The sequence below is a fragment of the Pantherophis guttatus genome, chromosome 3, assembly GCF_059756535.1.
Source record: "Pantherophis guttatus breed Tessera chromosome 3, ASM5975653v1, whole genome shotgun sequence".
Lineage (NCBI taxonomy): Eukaryota > Metazoa > Chordata > Lepidosauria > Squamata > Colubridae > Pantherophis > Pantherophis guttatus.
In genome coordinates, this window is record NC_142065.1 from 102,316,763 (window position 1) to 102,335,506 (window position 18,744).

The 18,744-nt window shown below is 38.1% G+C and overlaps 1 protein-coding gene across 1 annotated transcript in view; it reads right to left on the reverse strand.

Moving 5' to 3' along the window:
- RGSL1 (regulator of G protein signaling like 1) overlaps positions 1-17,393 on the reverse strand; it is a 42,840-nt gene extending 25,447 nt beyond the window's left edge. The window contains exons 1-5 of the mRNA XM_034409665.3: positions 17,332-17,393; positions 16,491-16,573; positions 13,981-14,055; positions 12,730-12,859; positions 8,478-8,582 (exon numbers count right to left, since the gene is read on the reverse strand). Coding sequence (XP_034265556.2) covers positions 8,478-8,582; positions 12,730-12,859; positions 13,981-14,055; positions 16,491-16,573; positions 17,332-17,344 — 406 coding nt within the window. The 5' untranslated portion in view covers positions 17,345-17,393. The remainder of the gene's footprint in view (positions 1-8,477; positions 8,583-12,729; positions 12,860-13,980; positions 14,056-16,490; positions 16,574-17,331) is intronic.
- Between the last annotated feature and the right edge of the window lie 1,351 nt (positions 17,394-18,744).

An 18,744-nucleotide genomic window follows, 5' to 3' on the forward strand; every position in this document is an offset into this window, starting at 1 on the left:
ACCTGTAGTCCCCAACAATACCAGATCCTAGCAAAATAGTTCAAGTCAGTGTTTCTTTCTTTGTTTTTTTGCAAAAAAAAAAATTAGGTTTATCTCTGGAAATTCTTGAATCCCCCACTGGTCCCCAAGGAAATATTCCTGCAATAAAGCCAACCTCTGGGATTGTGGTATCGTGGACATCAGGTATGAGAACATGACCAGAGTTGCTGTATCAGTAACATTGGTGGGATAGAAATTCAATGAATGAATGAATGAATGAATGAATGAATGAATGAATGAATGACATAGATAGTAGTTCTATTGTCTAGTCTGAGAATTTAAATAAGAAAAAAGATTCATGGTTAAAGAAACCAGGCTAGAAACCAGAAGATCTAGATGACTTTGGCTCAGTTACTATCTGTCAGTCTAGAAAGAATGTAATGGCAAGTCACTTCCAAAAATATTGCCAAGAGAGACTCCAAAGCACACATAGGATGCCACTTGTGGATTGATCTTAACTAAGTAATTGCCTATTGTTTGTATCAAGAGGAGCTCTGTAAAAGTGCTCCTATTAAGGGCACTTTGCTGTCTGGCAAGAAACAAAACAGAATTTGAAGTGGGTGTAAAGAAAGACCTAATGCTGGCCTTAAATTAGTGGAGCTGATATTTATTTATTTATTGGTTCGATTTATATGCCGCCCTTTTCTGGAGACTCAGGGCGGCTTACAATGCGTTAAGCAATAGCCTTCATACTTTTGTATATACCTGCTTAGTAGGGCTTTCGCCCCCCCCTCAAGCGGTGTTCTTTTTTATACAAAGTCAGCTTATTGCCCCCACAAACCAGGTCCTCATTTTACCTACCTCGGAAGGATGGAAGGCTGAGTCAACCTTGAGCCTGGTGAGATTTGAACTCACAGTAATTGCAGGCAACTGGTGTTACTTAACAGTACTTAACAGTGCTTTAGTCTGCTGCGCCACCAAGGATATGAAAGCATTCTCATAGGGGTGCAGTCCCACTCTGCCTTTTTCTCCTCCAGGAGAAAGCAAATGAATAGTCAAAGCCACCCTAAAGAAAGCTGATGGGCTGCTGTCTGTGCAAATGCACCTCTGGGTGACTCCCCTCTTCCCAAAACAGAATCTCTTTGATTTCATTTAATAAAAGAAGGGTGATGGCAATGGATATTTCTATTTGCCCCATGGGAGAATGTGCAAGACTGACCAATAAATCAGAATGTGATATTTAAGCATCTTTCTTTAGTTAGCAAATCTGGATATGCTTATGCCATAACCAAAAATGTGCTCTTCACCAAAAGGGAGACTAAATGGGAATACTCTTACCAGCTCCTTAATTGAAGGCAGAAACCATAAAGGAGATTGTTATAAGATAAGAGGCTGCCCTAATTTAATCAGCATCCCTAGTGTTTGTCTCCCTTTGGATATGGTGGCTGGGCTACGGTGACCCCCCTAGAGAGGCTAGCAAAAGACAAATCAAATTCTGACACTTTGCTGACATCTTGTGGCAATCACTATTACTGCAGCACAGATATGGTAACCTTAGACTAGGTCAGGGGCCAGCAACCTGTGGCTATGGAGCCGCATGTGGCTCTTTCACCCCTCTGCTGCGGCTCCCTGTCACTCAAAATATGTATCACAACTGCCAATGTGTGACACCCGCCAGCATGCAATTTATTGAGCTTTTCAACCCCCAGTAGGCCAACCATGGATAAATCCAAGAAAAGAAAAGTTTCCGAAGAAAACAGAATGTTTAATTCAACTACATATGCTAGTTTTGTGGCCGCTCAAGAAATAATCAGGCACAGGGACTTCCGGTTTCCTTGTCTTCGGCGGCGGCGGTGCCTTTTGAAGCTCCGCCAGCCCCGCCGCTTGTAGAGCCGCTTCGCAACTAAGAAGTGGCTCGAAAACTTCAAAATCCTTAGGAATTTTGAAGAGAGATCGCAGGGCACAGGTTGAGCCCCTGCAACCCCCCCCCCAGGGAATAGGGGAGGGAACAGGAGCGGCTCCCGTTCAACCTGCTGGACTCCGGGCGGCGTGGGACAAGTCTGCTTTTGCAGAACAAGCCGGCTACAGGAAACTTCAAATTTAAAGGAAAGGAATTAGCCTTAACAAGCAGCATATTTCTACTTGAACCCTGAAACTCAGAATCACAAGTATTAGAGTTTTCGTGGCTTTCTAATCTGAGCGAAAAAATGCGGATGAGTGAAAGTGAACTGTAAAAACATGGCGCTTAGCCTTAGAGTTAACGAGCTGGCGAGTGTGGATTGCTGAACTCATCTTGCTTTGTCACAAAGTTTCTAAACTGTTACGAAGTTGCTTCGCTTGTAACAAGAGAATAAGAGAGAAATTTCTCCCTTTTCAATACTGGACTTTGCTTTACTTTAGTTTTTATTTGAATAAATCTGGGGGACTTTTTCAGAAGTCTTTGTGGAGGTGGGAGAAGAGGAAGAAGAACTTCCCTTTTTAGTAAAACTAGCTTACGTGGCAGGATGGCCTCAAAGAAGCAGGAAGTGAAGGCAACAGGAGGTGGATCTCCCACACATAAAACACAGCCTCCCCCTGAACAACAGATACAGATTCAGAAAAAAGATTTTGACGTGGGAGATTTAAAAGAATTTATTTCTAAAATTCTGGATGATAAATTTCAAAAATCTCAACAGGAGATAGATGACAAACTTCAAAAGTCACACCAGGAATTTATGCAGGAAATTAATGAAGTTAAAGATATGGTGAAACAGAATCAAAATAAGGTGACCAAAAAAATATCAGAAGTGGCGTCTGGCCTGGCAGAATTTATTATTAAAGTTAATTCTAAAGTTGAAGAATTTAAATCAGAAGTTAATGTTAAGATGAAAGACAATGATTATAAAATTGCTGATGTTGACAATAAAATGCAGAGAGTTGAAAATGAAATTGTGATGGTACAATTCAGGGCAATGGAGTTTGCAATACGGCTTCGAGGAATTCGAGAAGAGGATAGACAGGATTTGAGACAGGTCTGTTCTGAGGCTTTGGCCAAGATTTTACAAGTTAATTCCGATGTGGTTTTTCACAAAATAGATAAAATTTATAGAGTGAATTCTTGGGTGGCCAGACAAAGACAATTGCCCAGAGATGTGGTCATATATTTTACAGACAGAGAAATAAGAAATGACATCCTGCAAAAATCCTTTTACACCTCTGTGCAAGTGGGGGGCTCACGAATTGGAATTTTTAAAGAACTACCCCCTAAAATGTTGAAAACCAGAAAAGAATTCGGCTTTCTTGTTAAAGAATTGCAAAATCAACAGATACCATTTCGGTGGGACGCCCCAGTTGGTATAATTTTGAGATACAAGGGAGAAAGATATCGTTTGAACACCGTGGAGAAGGCAGAGCACTTCTACACTACTATTCTTAAGGAAAGAACACCATCCCCACGTACATCTACAGTTTTGGAGATTAAGGAGAGTGATGAGAAGCAACCTCAACGAGAATTGCAAGAACAGTCTAAGCAGGAACCAGAGGAAATGCAAGGCGCAGAAGGAGGTTTTTTGGATGAGCCTTTGCTGGAATCTTCTCCAATCTTGGACCCGGTTCGGATGATCGAAGTTAAGGATCAACGTATAACTCGAGCTCAATCTAAATTACTTAAACAAAAGCAACAACAACAACAGGAAAGACAAGACAAGAAGGGAGCTAAGACTACTACACAAGAGACTGGAGCCATGGGGGGAGCGACTCCGAAGATCGTGGATGATATTCGGTTATTCTGCTCTTTGCTCCAGAAAGATGAAGATGATGCTTAAGTGTTTATCTAGGAATGTGAATGGGTTGAATTCAGCACAGAAAAGGAAGAAATTATTTACATATTTGAAACAATTTAATAATGATATAATTTGTCTACAAGAAACTCATATTACAGTTCAAGATCAAAAATACTTGATAAACTCCAAATTAGGAATACATTTTATATCTTCAACGTTGCAAAAAAAGAATGGTGTGATTATCTATGTAAATAAGAAATTTACGGCTAAAGTTATAGAAACAGATGAAGATGGTAGGTTTGTAGCAATTGAATTACTTACAACATTTGGCCAAATTCTTTTGATAGGAATTTATGCTCCCAACCAACAACAGGATTATTTTTATAAAATGTTACATACTAAAATACTACAATGGGACTATAGATCTATTTTAATTATGGGAGACTGGAATGGAGTAATAGACTCTAAATTAGACAAAAGAAGTTCAGCGAAATCTAGGATTAGGTTACCTCAGACCTTTTTCGATATGAAAGAAGATTTGGAACTAAAAGATATTTGGAGAATACATAATCCAAAAGAACTGGATTATACTTTTTATTCAGATAGACATAGATCCTTCTCTAGGATTGATTTTATTTTGTTGTCAGATGATTTACTTGTCAAGACAAAAAGAACAAAGATTTTTCCAAGAATTTTGACTGACCATAGCCCAGTATGGATAGAAATTGAGATGGATAAGGTTGAGAGACGTTCTTGGAGATTAAATGAGAACTTGTTTAGATATGAAAAAAACACAACAGAACTTTTACTTGGGACGCAAGTAAAGCTTATATGAGAGGGGTACTTATCTACATGAACTCTAAACATAGACTGTTTCGACAAAAGAAAAGATCTGAATTGGAAATAGAAATAAAGAATAAAGAACAGTTACTTATTAAAAATCCAACAGATGAAAGAATATGCGGTGCTATAAAACTTTTGAAAGACCAATTCCAAATGCTTATGGCGGAACAAGTTGCAACAAACTTACAATATGCGAAGCACAATACATTTTGTAACACTAATAAACCAGGCAGATGGTTGGCTTACACATTGAGGAAAAAACAAAGTATACGGACTATTGATAGTATTGATATTGGAGGGAAAGAAATTTTTCAACAAAAATTAATTAAAGAAGCTTTTGTGGACTATTATACCAAACTATATGCCAAAGAGGAGGTGCAGAATGGACTTATAGAAAAATATTTAAACGATAAAAGAGTTACAAAAATTACTGATCAACAAAAGGAAAGAATGAATTATCCTATAACAGAGGAGGAGATAATAGTAGCAATTAAACAGCTAAAAACAGCCAAAGCTCCTGGCACAGATGGTTTGACCGCAGTGTATTACAAAACTTTGCAAGCTGAAATGGTGGAACAACTCAGAGATTTATTTTGCAATATTCAACAAGGGGGTAAAATACCCCCATCATGGACAACAGCTTACATATCTTTGATACCAAAAGAACAAGTTGGTCCTAAAAAACCAGAGAATTATAGACCAATATCTCTTTTGAATACAGATTATAAAAGCTATGCGAAAGTACTAGCCAACAGGTTGATGCCAGTAATCCAAAAGGTGATTCATGATGATCAAGCGGGATTTATCGAGGGCAGACACATGAAGGATAATGTAAGGCAAGTAATAGATTTATTGGAATATCTTGAGAAGCATAAACAGATTCCTGCAGTGCTGGTCTTTTTGGATGCAGAGAAGGCCTTTGATAGAGTGGATTGGAATTTTCTACTAAAGACTTTAAAAAAGATGGATTTTGGGGATCAATTTATACAGGCGATTTCAGCAATTTACCAAGAGCAAAAGGCACAGATCATTATTAATGGAAGTTTGACAACAGAGTTTAAAATTGAAAAAGGAACAAGACAGGGATGTCCGTTGTCCCCACTTTTATTTATTTTAACACTAGAAGTCTTGCTAAATACAATACGGGATTCTAATATCTTGAAAGGTATAATGATTAGGCAAGAGGACTACAGAATAAAGGCATTTGCAGATGATCTGGTTGTTACCCTATCACAACCAATGGAATCAATAATCCTGATGAAGGACATTATACAAGACTATGGTAATGTTTCAGGTTTTAGACTGAATCCAAAAAAGACTAAAATGATAGCTAAAAACATGACACAAGATGGTAAACATGAGCTTGAAAGGAGGGCAGATTTTGAGACTGTACCTAAGGTAAAATATCTAGGAGTTCAGGTTGCAGAATCAAACATGAAATTGTTTCAAAATAATTATGAGGTGTTGTGGCGAGAGGTGCAGAAAGACATGAAGACTTGGAAAAAACTGCAGCTGTCTCTACTTGGAAGAATAGCAGCAGTTAAGATGAACATTTTGCCAAGATTTCTTTTTTTGTTTCAAATGATCCCGGTGCTTAAAAGTGATAAACAACTGAAAGTCTGGCAAACTGGAGTCAATAAGTTTGTCTGGAACGAGAAAAAGCCGAAAGTGAAATTGAAAATTATGCAAGATGTTCCAGAAAGAGGAGGTCTTAAACTTCCAAACCTACAGTTATATTATGATGCAGCAGCTTTAACTTTAGCAAGTGATTGGTTTGGAAGGAAAAAGGCTGGAATATTGAATGCAGAAAGTTTTGATCTTGAATTTGGATGGCATGCTTACTTATTTTATGATGACAAAGTTGATAAAGTATTTAAAAGTCATATACTTAGAGACTCTTTGATGAGAGTTTGGAAGAAGCACCGACTCAAATGGGATTATAAAATACCGCTATGGCTGGATCTTGGTCATACTTTGTGGAATACAAATATAATGTCACTCGGGGGGGTTTTATACAAAGAGGTTCTTTTTACAGATGCGGGCAGATGGCAGCTGAAGACATTGCAGACATTGTTGGACGAAGGGATTAATTTAACTTGGTTACAATATAATCAATTACAATTGAGATGGAAAGAGGACCAAAAAACTGGTATTATGTTGCACGAGGAAGAATTGGTTAGACATATAAAAGAGAAAGGTCCAATGCATATCAAAAGGCTTTATAATGTTTTGCTAGAAAGGGATTCAGAAACTGAATTAGTTAAAGATTGTATGATTAAGTGGGCACAAAATTTTGAAGAACCAGTGATGTTGGAAACATGGGAAAAAATTTGGGTTCAGAATGTTAAATTTACACAGTCGCAGAACCTGAGGGAAAATTTCTATAAAATGTTTTATAGATGGCATTTAGATCCCCAAAAGTTGTCATGTATGTACCCTAATGTTCAGCCAAAATGTTGGAGATGTGAATGTTTGGATGCTACGTATTATCATGTTTGGTGGACCTGTAGGAAAGTTAAGGCTTTTTGGATAAAAATTTGGTGGGTCATGCAGAATGTTTTGAAGAAAAAAATTCAATTCTCTCCACAATTGTTTTTATTGGGTATAGTTAAGGGTTTTACATCGGGTGAAACAAAACTGCTATTGTATATGATAACAGCAGCAAGATTGTTGATAGGTAAATATTGGAAAAATGAAGCTTTGCCCACTATTGAGGAATGGACTTTGAAGATGGCCAGTTTTGCAGAGATGGCGAAGATTTCAGCATACTTAAAAGATTGCTCACAAGAGACTTATGAATGGGAATGGAAAAGATGGATAGAATATGTTCAGAACAAATATCAAACTAGAAAGTATCAAATAGCTTTTATTTGAAAATAATGTATTAGAAATATTTTAATGTAATGAGGGTAAAAAGAAAAACTATAAAGGGGAGGGAGGGGTTCAAGTTTTTACATAAGTGTTATATTAAGGGGGGGTTTTTTGTGTTTTTTTTTTATCTTTACCAGTTATGAGTACATTATAGGGAAGTCTGGGGGGAGGGGAGGGTTAGGGAGGGTTAGGGAGGTTGGGAAGTTTGGGGGGGGTGGTGGGGGGGAAAAGGGGTGAAAATGTAATTGTAAAACTTTTGCAATAAAAAAAAAGAAGAAATAATCAGGCACAGGAAGGGTTTTGTGGCTCCCGGTGTTTTCTTTTCTGTGGGAAATGGGTCCAAATGGCTCTTTGAGTGTTTAAGTTTGCAGACCCCTGGACTAGGTAAAGTAAGAGTTATGCTTCCTCTCTGCTTTTATATCTATCCCAACCTGCAAATCCTTCCTCTTTTTCTTTTTTTTTTCTTTATCAATAGCAGGTCGTAAGATTTTTTTTCCTAGTAGCCACTGATTAGAACAGTCTTTTCCTCTTTTCTTTTTCTTCTCTTTTCACTTTTTTTGCATTTGTGTTTCCAAGGCATACAATTTAGGACAGTATGGCTGAAGGCTGGTATGATTTATTTTTATTTTATTTTATTTTATTTTTATTTTATTCATATTTATATGCCGCCCTTCTCCCGAAGGACTCAGGGCGGCTCACAACAATAAAACAACAATGATCACAGCTAATCTCTTTTGCTGATCATATCACCTACACCAGGTTTTGCAATGTTTTCTAAAGTGGGAAAAGGCAGGAAATAACTGCTCAGATCATGGAAGGTATATTCATTCTAGCTCTGTAGGATTTCAGCAAGAACGTTTAGCCAGCCCATTAAATTTCAAACAGTCAAAGATTGGAACCAGGGGCCTCTTCCTATTTTTCATTTTTTGAGCTATAGTTCTTCATTGATCTGGGAGACGAATCATTCAACTCTCCTTCGCCCTGTTTCTCTAGGAATGTGATTTCTGGTGCTGCCTTGACTACCTGCCATTCCTTGCATGAAGGACCGAAAACGCCACATGCCTCTACTGCCAGCAATGCATTTCTCAAGCAGCCACTGATCAGCCTTTCTCCATCGCAACATCTCCGCTGCAAAGCAAAAGCAAAGACAATGTCACCAGAGAATGTTTTTGCAGGGGTGGAATGGGGTCCTGCCCCATGGCTTAGAAATTACTTGTTTTTGTACCAAAAGTGACAAAATAGAGGGGAAAAAGAAGGCAGGTCATCAACTGGGCTTGCTTTCTCTTTCTCTTCCCTCCTAGAAGAATGAAATATTTAAAAAGGCAGAATATTATATTTGCCTAAAAGAGAAATGGAAATCTTAAGGGAGACAGAAACTCAGCCCCAACTCCCTGCCCCCAGAAGATATTTGGTGCCCATTAAAAAGGACTGGGCCAGCCTATCTACAAGACAAAAGACCTTCAGCTCCAGGGTGATGGGATTAAGACATGACCCGCCAGGACATAATAGGATTATCTAACAGCAGGGCTCACTGCATTGCAAAATTATCTGGGGACATCGCATCACCCTCCAGGATTCAGCCAAACTTATCTCAGACAAACTTCTAGCATGGGAATCTGACTACAGCCAATAGAATACATTTCTTGCACAAGAACAGGAAGCTCAAGGGCAAGGCCCAAGTGAGCAGGGGTGAAATGCTACTGGTTTGAACCGGTAATGATGGCGGCGGGTGGGTCGGAGAACCGGTAGCAATGACAGCACAAGGCTCCACCCACCCATTACTTCCTGGTTTTAACCAGGAAGTAACCTGTTTTTACCCTCTGCACATGTGCAGAAGGGTTGGTGCATGCGGAGAGGGTCCGTGCGCAAATGTAACACGTGCACTTCCAAACTGGTAGGGAAGGTAAATAGATTTCATCCCTGAAGTGAGGGTATGAACAACCCTCACTCTTCACTCCATGTGGTCACCTGCCTAGGGCCTCAAACCCATGTGGTTCTATTCATCAATAAACATCTTTCCAATCAGCCTCCATGTTTCCAGTGTCTTTCTCTCCACTTGGAACTGAACCAGATGGATATTTCTTCCAACACTACTGAAAAGGCCTGAAATTAACTTCCATATCAGCTGATCCAATGTATTTATTTAATTATTATGCCTGGCTGTCCACTGAAAAACCCATCACTTGCTTCTTTTTATGTTAATATAATTAATCCAGCTGCAGTTTTCAAATCCATTACTAGCCAGCCAGTTTGCACTTCCGATTTATAAGATCAAAAGCTTGTACAATGATGGAGCACTCTGTAACAAGACCCATCTGTCTGTTTTTAACTAGAACCACTTTCATAGGAAATGTCCAATGAATGGTGATCTTTTATATAGCAAAATCTGCCTCCAACAACTGTAATTTTAGTGAGAGGATTAGCTTAAGTACACTTTTGCATAAAGTGTAAAGATATAATGTGGCAGAATGCAACTATTTCTTGAACAAATGTATAAGCTTAGTGCTGATTTCTTTTAAATTTTTGTCTTCAGATCATTGTTGATTCCTGGTGACTGCTGGACAAGTTTCTGCAGGTTTCTTGGCAAGTTTTTTCAGAAGTGATTTGCTATGACCTTCTTTCTAGAGTAGAGAGAAAGTCACTGGCCCAAGGTCAACCTATTTGCTTTGTGCCTAAGGTAGAAGTAGAACTCATGGTTCTCCAATTTCTAGCTGGTCCCTTAACCACTATACAAAACTGGTCTGTTGGAGTTGATTTAGTGACAGTTTCTTGGCAACAACATGCAAAGTGTTGGAGAACTTGAAACAGATGGGCAGGGCTTACTGCTTAATAAAATGTGCCTTCCCTGTCTTGTCAGACTCATAACATTTGGAAAATAAGGCTAAGGTTAGTGTAATACACAATTATTGCTGGGTAAATCATTGGTTCCTTTCTGATTGTTGACCAAGCTGGTCTAGTAAAATAGCTACTTACTGAACAGAATCTATAATTCCTTAAGTAAGGATAACAACAAAACATCTGCATGATCAATACTTAGCAATGGAAAGTTTTTGCAGAATTTCTACTAGGTTTAATTCATTTTGGTTGGGACAGCATTGGTAAGTAGGGCTCTGGAGTGCTTAAGGCAATGCTGGAGTGCAAGTGTAGTAGCTGTTTACAAACCTGGATAGTGGCCGTGTCTCTTTCTAGACTTGTGTGACAACAAAGCAAAGGTTCAATTCCAGAAAAAAATTAGGGCTGCAATAAGGACTTGCAGTCGGGTGCTATATTCATACTTCTACACATTCTGAAGGTTTTTAGAGTCACATTCAAAGCAGCGCTCTTAACGGTGACTGAAGGGCCTTTCATTAAATGGCTCTATTAAAGTGTCATCTACATAGCTAGCAGGAAAATTGATGGTCGAAAAATTGCTATCAATCCCTATCCTGACTCTTGCTCCTGCCCTAGTTTGCCATTGGATGGTAGAGAGCTGGTTCATACAGGTTATGTTATGTAAAGTCATTGGTTGAGCCATTGCTTGGTTGCCCCCACTTTTTTTGTCAGCAGTTGAGGTAACCATCTGCCAATCAAAGCATTATGATGGAGGAATGTTTTTGTCAGATACTTGGAGTAGCTTTCTGTCACAACCTGATACTTCCCTCAGTGCATAGAATAGCTGATCCATGGAATGGATCAAATTCCCTCACTTTACTCAACAGCTCTTGATAACCAACTTGTTTTGACTGTGAGTTTAGCACAGTACTAAATCTATGTTCAAAAGAAGCCTATTCAGCTCTTAATCATTAAAGTGCTTCATAATGTGAGACATGTTCACCTACTGAATTGAGTAGCTTTCCACCTCAAATCCAGTAGTGGGATTCTACCGTACTTAAGTAGTTAAGCAGTTTGGAGAACCAGTTGTTAAAAGAAATCTTTTGTTTTTTTTCCACTTTACAGGATTAATCCTGTAAGGAATTACAACATTCGGTGTTGTTTCCTAGCCTAATCTTTATTGCCCTGCTTACAGAAACTGCCTCTCTGGTTCCGGAGGTTCTTGGAGGTTTTTTGTTTGTTTGTTTGTTTGACTTTCTTAAAGGGGAAGGGTTGTTTTAAGCTTTTTATACCACTGTTGGGAGGAAATACTCCCTTGTTGGAGTTCTTCCAGCCAGAGTGCAATGATCAGCACTTTGAAGAAATAATTGAATAATGAAGCAGAAACTTTTAAGGACAAAGAACCAAGATGAGTGACATTCAGCAAGGCTTATTGGCTAGCTAGAAAGATTGACATTCAAATGTGTGTTTACATACCCTTTCTGACTTTTGGTCTAAAACTGGTTTTTGGTGAAGTTTAATTCTGTGCTTGGTGATATTTAATCCTGTGGTTAGGGATGAGATAATTTTCCCTATTCAGCTTTGTTTGGAAGGAAAAATGTTAATCTCTGTTCCTGAAAAGAAGCAGCTTTGGAAATCTGACTAGTTCTGTGTTTATTTGTTCTGGTAATTGGTTTAACAAGCAACAGATACTCTCTTTGCTCCTTTGCTTCATTCTGGAGAGCTTAAATGACCTCTCTGTTAAAGGGTTTCACTTTATGAGCAAGAGTTGGCTGCTGATAGTTATCATTGCATTTTAACTATTTTAATTCCTCAAGGTGCTCTGGCACCCTCCCTGATTTGTAACTCCAGTTTGCAGGTATTTCTAATCTAATGATTGGTATTTAGGGCAGCTTTTTGCAAGCAAATAAGCTTTTTGTATTTTTGTACAGGTAATCCTTGATTTACAACCATTACAATGGCACTGGAAAAAGTGACTTATGAGTTGAATCATATGTTCCATGGGACTGAATGCAGGCTTCCACCACCCACCAAAGTGCTAAACCCACAGTCAAAACAAGTCTGCCAGACAACTAACAGCAGGGCTCGTTTTGAGTGTGAGTTTTGTGCTCTTTCTATCAAGGAGGCAGTCGAGCAGCTTATATGTGAACTTCGGAAAGTAATGGGCCCCGTCATTCAATCCATTGTCATTTCTCCAGAAATCTGTAGCTCTTTCCATTAGAACATCTTCCACTGGGATTGTTGAGTTAGTAGTGCTTGTAGGAGTAGTACTAATATTACTGCCTGTTAGCTCTGCCCTTGAGTAGTTGTTGGAAAATTTCCCTTTCCCCTGGACAAATTCAGAGGCATTGTCTATCCTGCATCTCTACCCAAAAATAAGGTGCTCAGTTTCCAAAAATTCACCCCACCCCAAAAGACCCCCTGTCCTGTCTGTTAACTTAATATATTTAGCTTCAACTCTCACCTGCCTCTGGAGAACGGATGAAACTGACAAGCTCCTCACAGAGTACATAGTGAAGAAACAGATTTGTTTTGCAGAAGAAAGGCAGTCGATGCTTCTCCATCCAATTCAACAAGCCTTTGTGCTTTGATACCTGTATGAGCCCCCAACAGAGCAATGAAACTTTTTTAAAAAATAATCTGCATGAGCCAAAGCTTAATGCAAGAAAAGAATCGCCATTTTTTATTGAGATTAAGCAACCAGTATCTTCTGGTTCCCATGGCAATGGCACAAAATTTGGCCACCATTCTAGAGACTTCCCAATGCTGATGATATAGAAGTCAGAAATACTGGACCTGAATGTACTCTAAGTACAGAAGAATATAACAGGAGTAAAGAGTATGAATTAAGAAATGAAAGAAGGAAAATGAGTATATTATATGCCTGTAGAGCTAAGGGAAAGGGAAAGGAGAAATAAATCTGAAGCTGTAGATAAGTGACAAAAAAAAAAAAACTGGAACAAGTAGATGAATTTGTGTACCTTGCTAGATTGTTTACTAAATATGGGAACAGGATGGGTGAACTAGATTTAATGCATCTTATTTTCTTTTCTCTTATCTCCTCCTTTTATTTCTTTTCGTTTACTGCTAGACTGACCATTCTGATTCCTGGAGACCAAATGGTGTCCTGTCTCTGTAGCCATAAACTACAGGACAATGACCCCTGAAATAATCACACAGAACTGAAGAAGCTTCTTGGATGAGAAGCAAAATGTCTTCAAGGAAAAACAAAGTCCAGTTGCCTTTTAAAAAAGCACCCTTGGGACAAGCACACAGTCTCATTTGCTCCTAAAAAGAGAACATAAATAGATAGAATTTTGGACATTATGTTGAAAAACACTAATTGTTACATGCAGACTGTTCTGGGTTACCCAAAGAAGTTGTTGATATAAGGTAGAGGTGTATGTGTGGCTACAAATTCCAATTCACATCATCAAATGTTACATTCTTTCAAGAATTGACCATAAAAGATAAGTATATTCTGATCAAGCATCTTCTTTCTGTCTTGATTTGTGCTGAGACATTTTTAATATAATTTGGGCTTTCAAAGATTTTTTGTACTTTAATCTTATGGAAAAGAATTACTAGTAATGACAATGATTAGACTACAAGCCTGTATTGAAGCTACATTTAATATGCTATAGTTCCCAGATTTGGAATAAATCAATGAGGTCCATCCTCCAGTGCATAATTTTACAACACTGAAAAACCATACCTGGTTGCATGGTAATTCTGGCCACAGATACCACTGGCGCGTTCTGCAAATGAAAAGAGGTGTCTGACCAAACACCTGTAGAGAGAGATGAAGCGGAGGGGAGATTCACACATCTTGCTATGTCTAACCAGTCATATTACAGCTTAGCATGGTGTAGGAACCCAGCTGTATACAGGCAAGGCTTCCTTAGCAAAGCTGCTATTTAGGCTCAGATATTGGTGGGCTGTTCCTCCCTTCATCATAATTGCAGGGTATATTGGCTAATGCAGAGGCAACCTCATTCGGAGCAGATCACATTCTGTTTGACTGTAATTAATAAACTATGTTTAACAAATAAAATCAGGGTTGAAAATTGGCGATCGTTCTTAAGCAAGTAGAAATTAAAGAAAAAGAGATTTCAGTTTCCATAGATATAGACACACTTATTTTCTTTCCCCCCTTAGGCACTTATTCAGTGGATTTTCTGAAACACAACCCATTGCTCAAAAGAACATATGTGGAAAACGGAAGAAGAATATACAGGTTGTACTCAATTTAAGATCACAATTGAACTAAAATTTCTGTTGCTAAATGACACATTTGTTAAGTGAATTTTGCCGCATTCTAGGACCTTCCTTTCCACAGTTGTTGAGCAAATCACTGAAGTTGTTAACTTAGCAACACAGTTATTAAGTGAATCTGGCTTCCCTGTTGACGTTGCTTGTCAGAAAGTTGCAAAAGGTGACCACATGACCCCAGGACACTGCAACCAATCATAAATACATATCAGTTGCCAGGAGTCCAAATTTTGATCACATGACTGTGAGGATGCTGCAAATCGTTAAGTGTGAAAAATGATCATAAGCTACTTTTTCAGTGCCATTGTCACTAAACGAATTGTCGTAAGTTGTGGGCTACCTGTATACTATGTTAGGAACCTTGCTTCAAGTAAATCTTGAATACATTGTAAAAAGAATCAAAGCAAAATATTATCTTCATGTCCTGCCTAGAGATAGATGTAGATGTGTAGATAGATGTAATTAGCACTTACTGATTTTTTAAAGCCATGTTTCTCAACTTCGGTATCTTTAAGCTGTGTGGACTTCAAGTTCCAGAATTCCTCAGCCAGTAAGGTTAATAGAAGCCTTACCAAGATCCAATCATATCTACCCTCCTTCTGTGTGCAGTGGAATGGAACTGGGGATTCTGGATACTCTCTTGATACAACATCAGTACCAAAAGATAAAATTTGGACTGGGATTACAATGTTGACATATGGTTAAATTCCCACTCTCCACACCTTACTTCCAGAAATGTAATTAGCAATTCATGCTAATTGCCTGAAAAATAGATCAGGCCTAGGAGATTAAAGATGTTAACAATTTCAGGGCCCTTTCTCAGAGGTAAGACCTGGCTGTGCCCCCTGAGGATGTACCCAGCTGAAAGCACTCTGTGCTTAGGATCAGGCCTCACCTTCATAAGTGTATCTTTATGTGCAGTACCTTTTTTCACTGTCTGGCTGATGCCATTTAGTGGGCATTAGGATTTTTGCAGCCTAGATATGATAGTCATACTATATGACATGTAGGATTGCAGAAGTGGTAGTAACAATCATGTGAGGCTCGTTTAAAACAGAATCCGATGCATTCTTTAAAAATACAATATTTGTAGTGGACTTAGTAATATGGAAAAATGAGCAAGAATTTGTCATTGTCCTGGTATTGTCCACTTGTATAATCTCATTAATTATACTCCATGTGAGTAAGAACCCATACAACACTTGACACAAAATTACGGCTTTTTTTTTGTATGAATAAACAACTTCTGTTATGCAGGAGAAAGAAGAGCATGCATTCTGAGAAGGATTAAATGTGGTCTCAGGTTCAATAACTTCAACCTCTGAGAATTTCAATTGTTCCTCATTTTTTCAAAAATTCTGTTAGAGTAGAGCTAAACAATACTGGACATACTTTGCCTTGGCTCAGAAGCTAAGCAGAGTAAGGTATGGTTTGTACCCGGATGGGAGACCTCCAGGAAATTCCAAAGCTGTAAGCTAGATGGGGAAGCTGAAAACATTCCAGAAAGACATGACAAAAACTGCTTTCATCCTGCCCTTAATAAAACTGTGTGGATGTGTCCATGCAATCACCATGAGTGGAGCCCATCTTAAAGGTGACTTCACCTTAAATCTGGCCTGAAAAAAATTGGATCAAATTTTTAACTTTTGCTGCCATCTAGTGCTATCCATCTATATGTTTTATCTCAAAATAGTAGCTATATATTAAGCCTTAACTGGGATCAAGAATATGTCTGAATCTAGAGAAGAAAATATTGGGATCTCTCCTTAGTGATCCAATACATCTGTTTGATGTTGTGTTATCACCACTTCACTGAAAGTACTAGTAAATATAAAAAAGAAATAATTCAGATCATGGTTACCAAATTTGCATAGCGCTATAGGCCAATGTGACAGGTTTTTGATAACTGGTTCATATACAGAAAATGATTCTTGATTCAAGAGGGAAACTTACAGGAAGATTCAGGAATGTGTTGAAGAAGTCTGTAAATATTTCATCTTTTAGCAGAACGGACAAATGCTTGCTGCCAATCAATTCTGAAAAGAGGAAAAACAATTATGACATTAATGAGCAGAAAATGTGAACTGGGGCTAATATATTATCATCCCTTGGGATATTTGCTTTCATATTCCTACAAAGAAACTAGACTATCCCACTAAAGCCTATGTACTTAATTTTCAAAGATGGTACATGCAGGGCCTCAACTAAATTTACTGTTGTGGCAATTTGATCTTCAGAAATACACCCTGGAAGATGCCACTAGTATGTCTATCTCATCTGGAACCTATGAAGCGGTAAAAACTCTATGTTCTGTCTGTCTTTAAAGGCAAGACAGACAGGTCAGGAAAAAGATTGCACAAGATTAACTGGAACTATGGTCTATTATTACATCTTACAGTAACATACATTTGTTGCCTGTTCTTTATTTGTGTAACTATCATCTTTGCCTACTTTTGCCAAGGTTATCCCTGTGGCTCTTTTTGTGTTCAGAATAAGACTGTACTCTCCAGCCTTCATTGCAGAGGAATATACCCGTAGTAGTGAGTAAAATAATCTGATACAAGCCTTTTGCAAATGGCTAACTGATAAGAGGTTAATTAGGGAAGAATAGTTGTACTCTTCTGGGGGGAGGGGTCATTAATTTGGGAGGCACATCTTTGGTTGTGGGAACCATTCTTGATTCCAAATTTTTGCAATTTGTTCAGAATCAAGAGACAAAGAGATTGATTTCTATTGCCACTTAGAGATTCTTTGCAGAAAGGTGGAACAGGAATATGAAGAGCAGACAACTCACTAGCTGTATTCATGCTGAGCTTGTCCTGAAGAAGACTGTTCCCTACTGAGCATTCTGTTATGTTACAATGCCTTAGATCTCTTGTTGTTCCAGCAGGTTCCACATTCCACCAAGACCCTTTCCTCCAATCAAGATCTCTCCAAATGTTTTCAGGTCATATCAACTCAACTTCAACAGTTTTCTTTTACACAGTTCCTCTTCTTACCTGCCACCTTAATCCATCACTTTGTGAGAGCAGCTCCCTATAGAGATCCCAAGGTGGAGATGATGCCCTATAGCTGAAAAATCTAATTTCATTAACCTACATTTTGTATGGAGAACTTTCCATGTGGTTCTTACTTATTTTTCATATTTGTATAGCCGTCCACCTCACATAATGACTCTGGGGGGCACTCAATGGATTGGAGACCTGAATGTACATCCTTCCTATGCAGGATGGCCTATAGACATAGATTTTGTATGGACACATATAATGAAATATGGGACTCATTCACACGGAATACACAGGTGTTTTTTTTATATGATAATTATATACATGTATTAGAAATACTTATCTGCTTGAATAATAATTCATTAGATAATTGTTTATAGAGTTCCATTTCCTCTTAAAATGATAATTTTTTCTTTGTCATATATTTTACTTTTTATTTTTTCTTTTATTTTACAATGCATATATTTTTCTGTTTTTTTTTTTCATTTCTTTTTTGTCACCATTTTAAAGGCAATAAAAGAATAAATTAAATGTATAAATCAATAAGGGATGAAGGTGGCAATGTAATTATTACATCAGATACAGCTTCTAGGGAAACACAGAGCAGACTCTTAAGACAAGGAAAAGGATGGGCAAAAATTCCATTGACTTGAAGTGGCAGGAGAAAAAGTCCAAGAATTTAAACCCTGGGGCTGACCCATGCATAGGTCTTGATTCCTGTAAGAGGGAATCAGGGAAGCTTCAGCAGTTGCCAAATGTGGGATTCAATTTTCAGAGGGTTGGTACTAAAAGATTGCATCTAATCTATGCAGAATAAATCTTTCTTTGCTATTTGGTATTTACAGAGCAAAAGTGAGCCTTCCAATTATTGGGTCATGATCCATTGCTTAAAGATTTTCATTTTTCATAACACAGAAGTAGGAAGTTGAATAATCCTTTAAACTCCCAGAAGTTCAAGTGCCACCTTTTTCTTTGCAGCTTACCAAATAACCTTCCTTGGTGTTTATGATATAGGTAGTTCTTGATTTAAGGGGAATGGTTTTCTTAATTTCTGCACACAATCTATTATCTTGCATCAATTGTGCTCTCTGCCCAGTACTGGCAGTGAAACCTCTGAGTCATAATGTATCCAACTTTATTTCACCTGTAAACATAAGACCTTGATGCAAGGAGAAATGAAAGAAAAAAGCAACTTTGGTGCT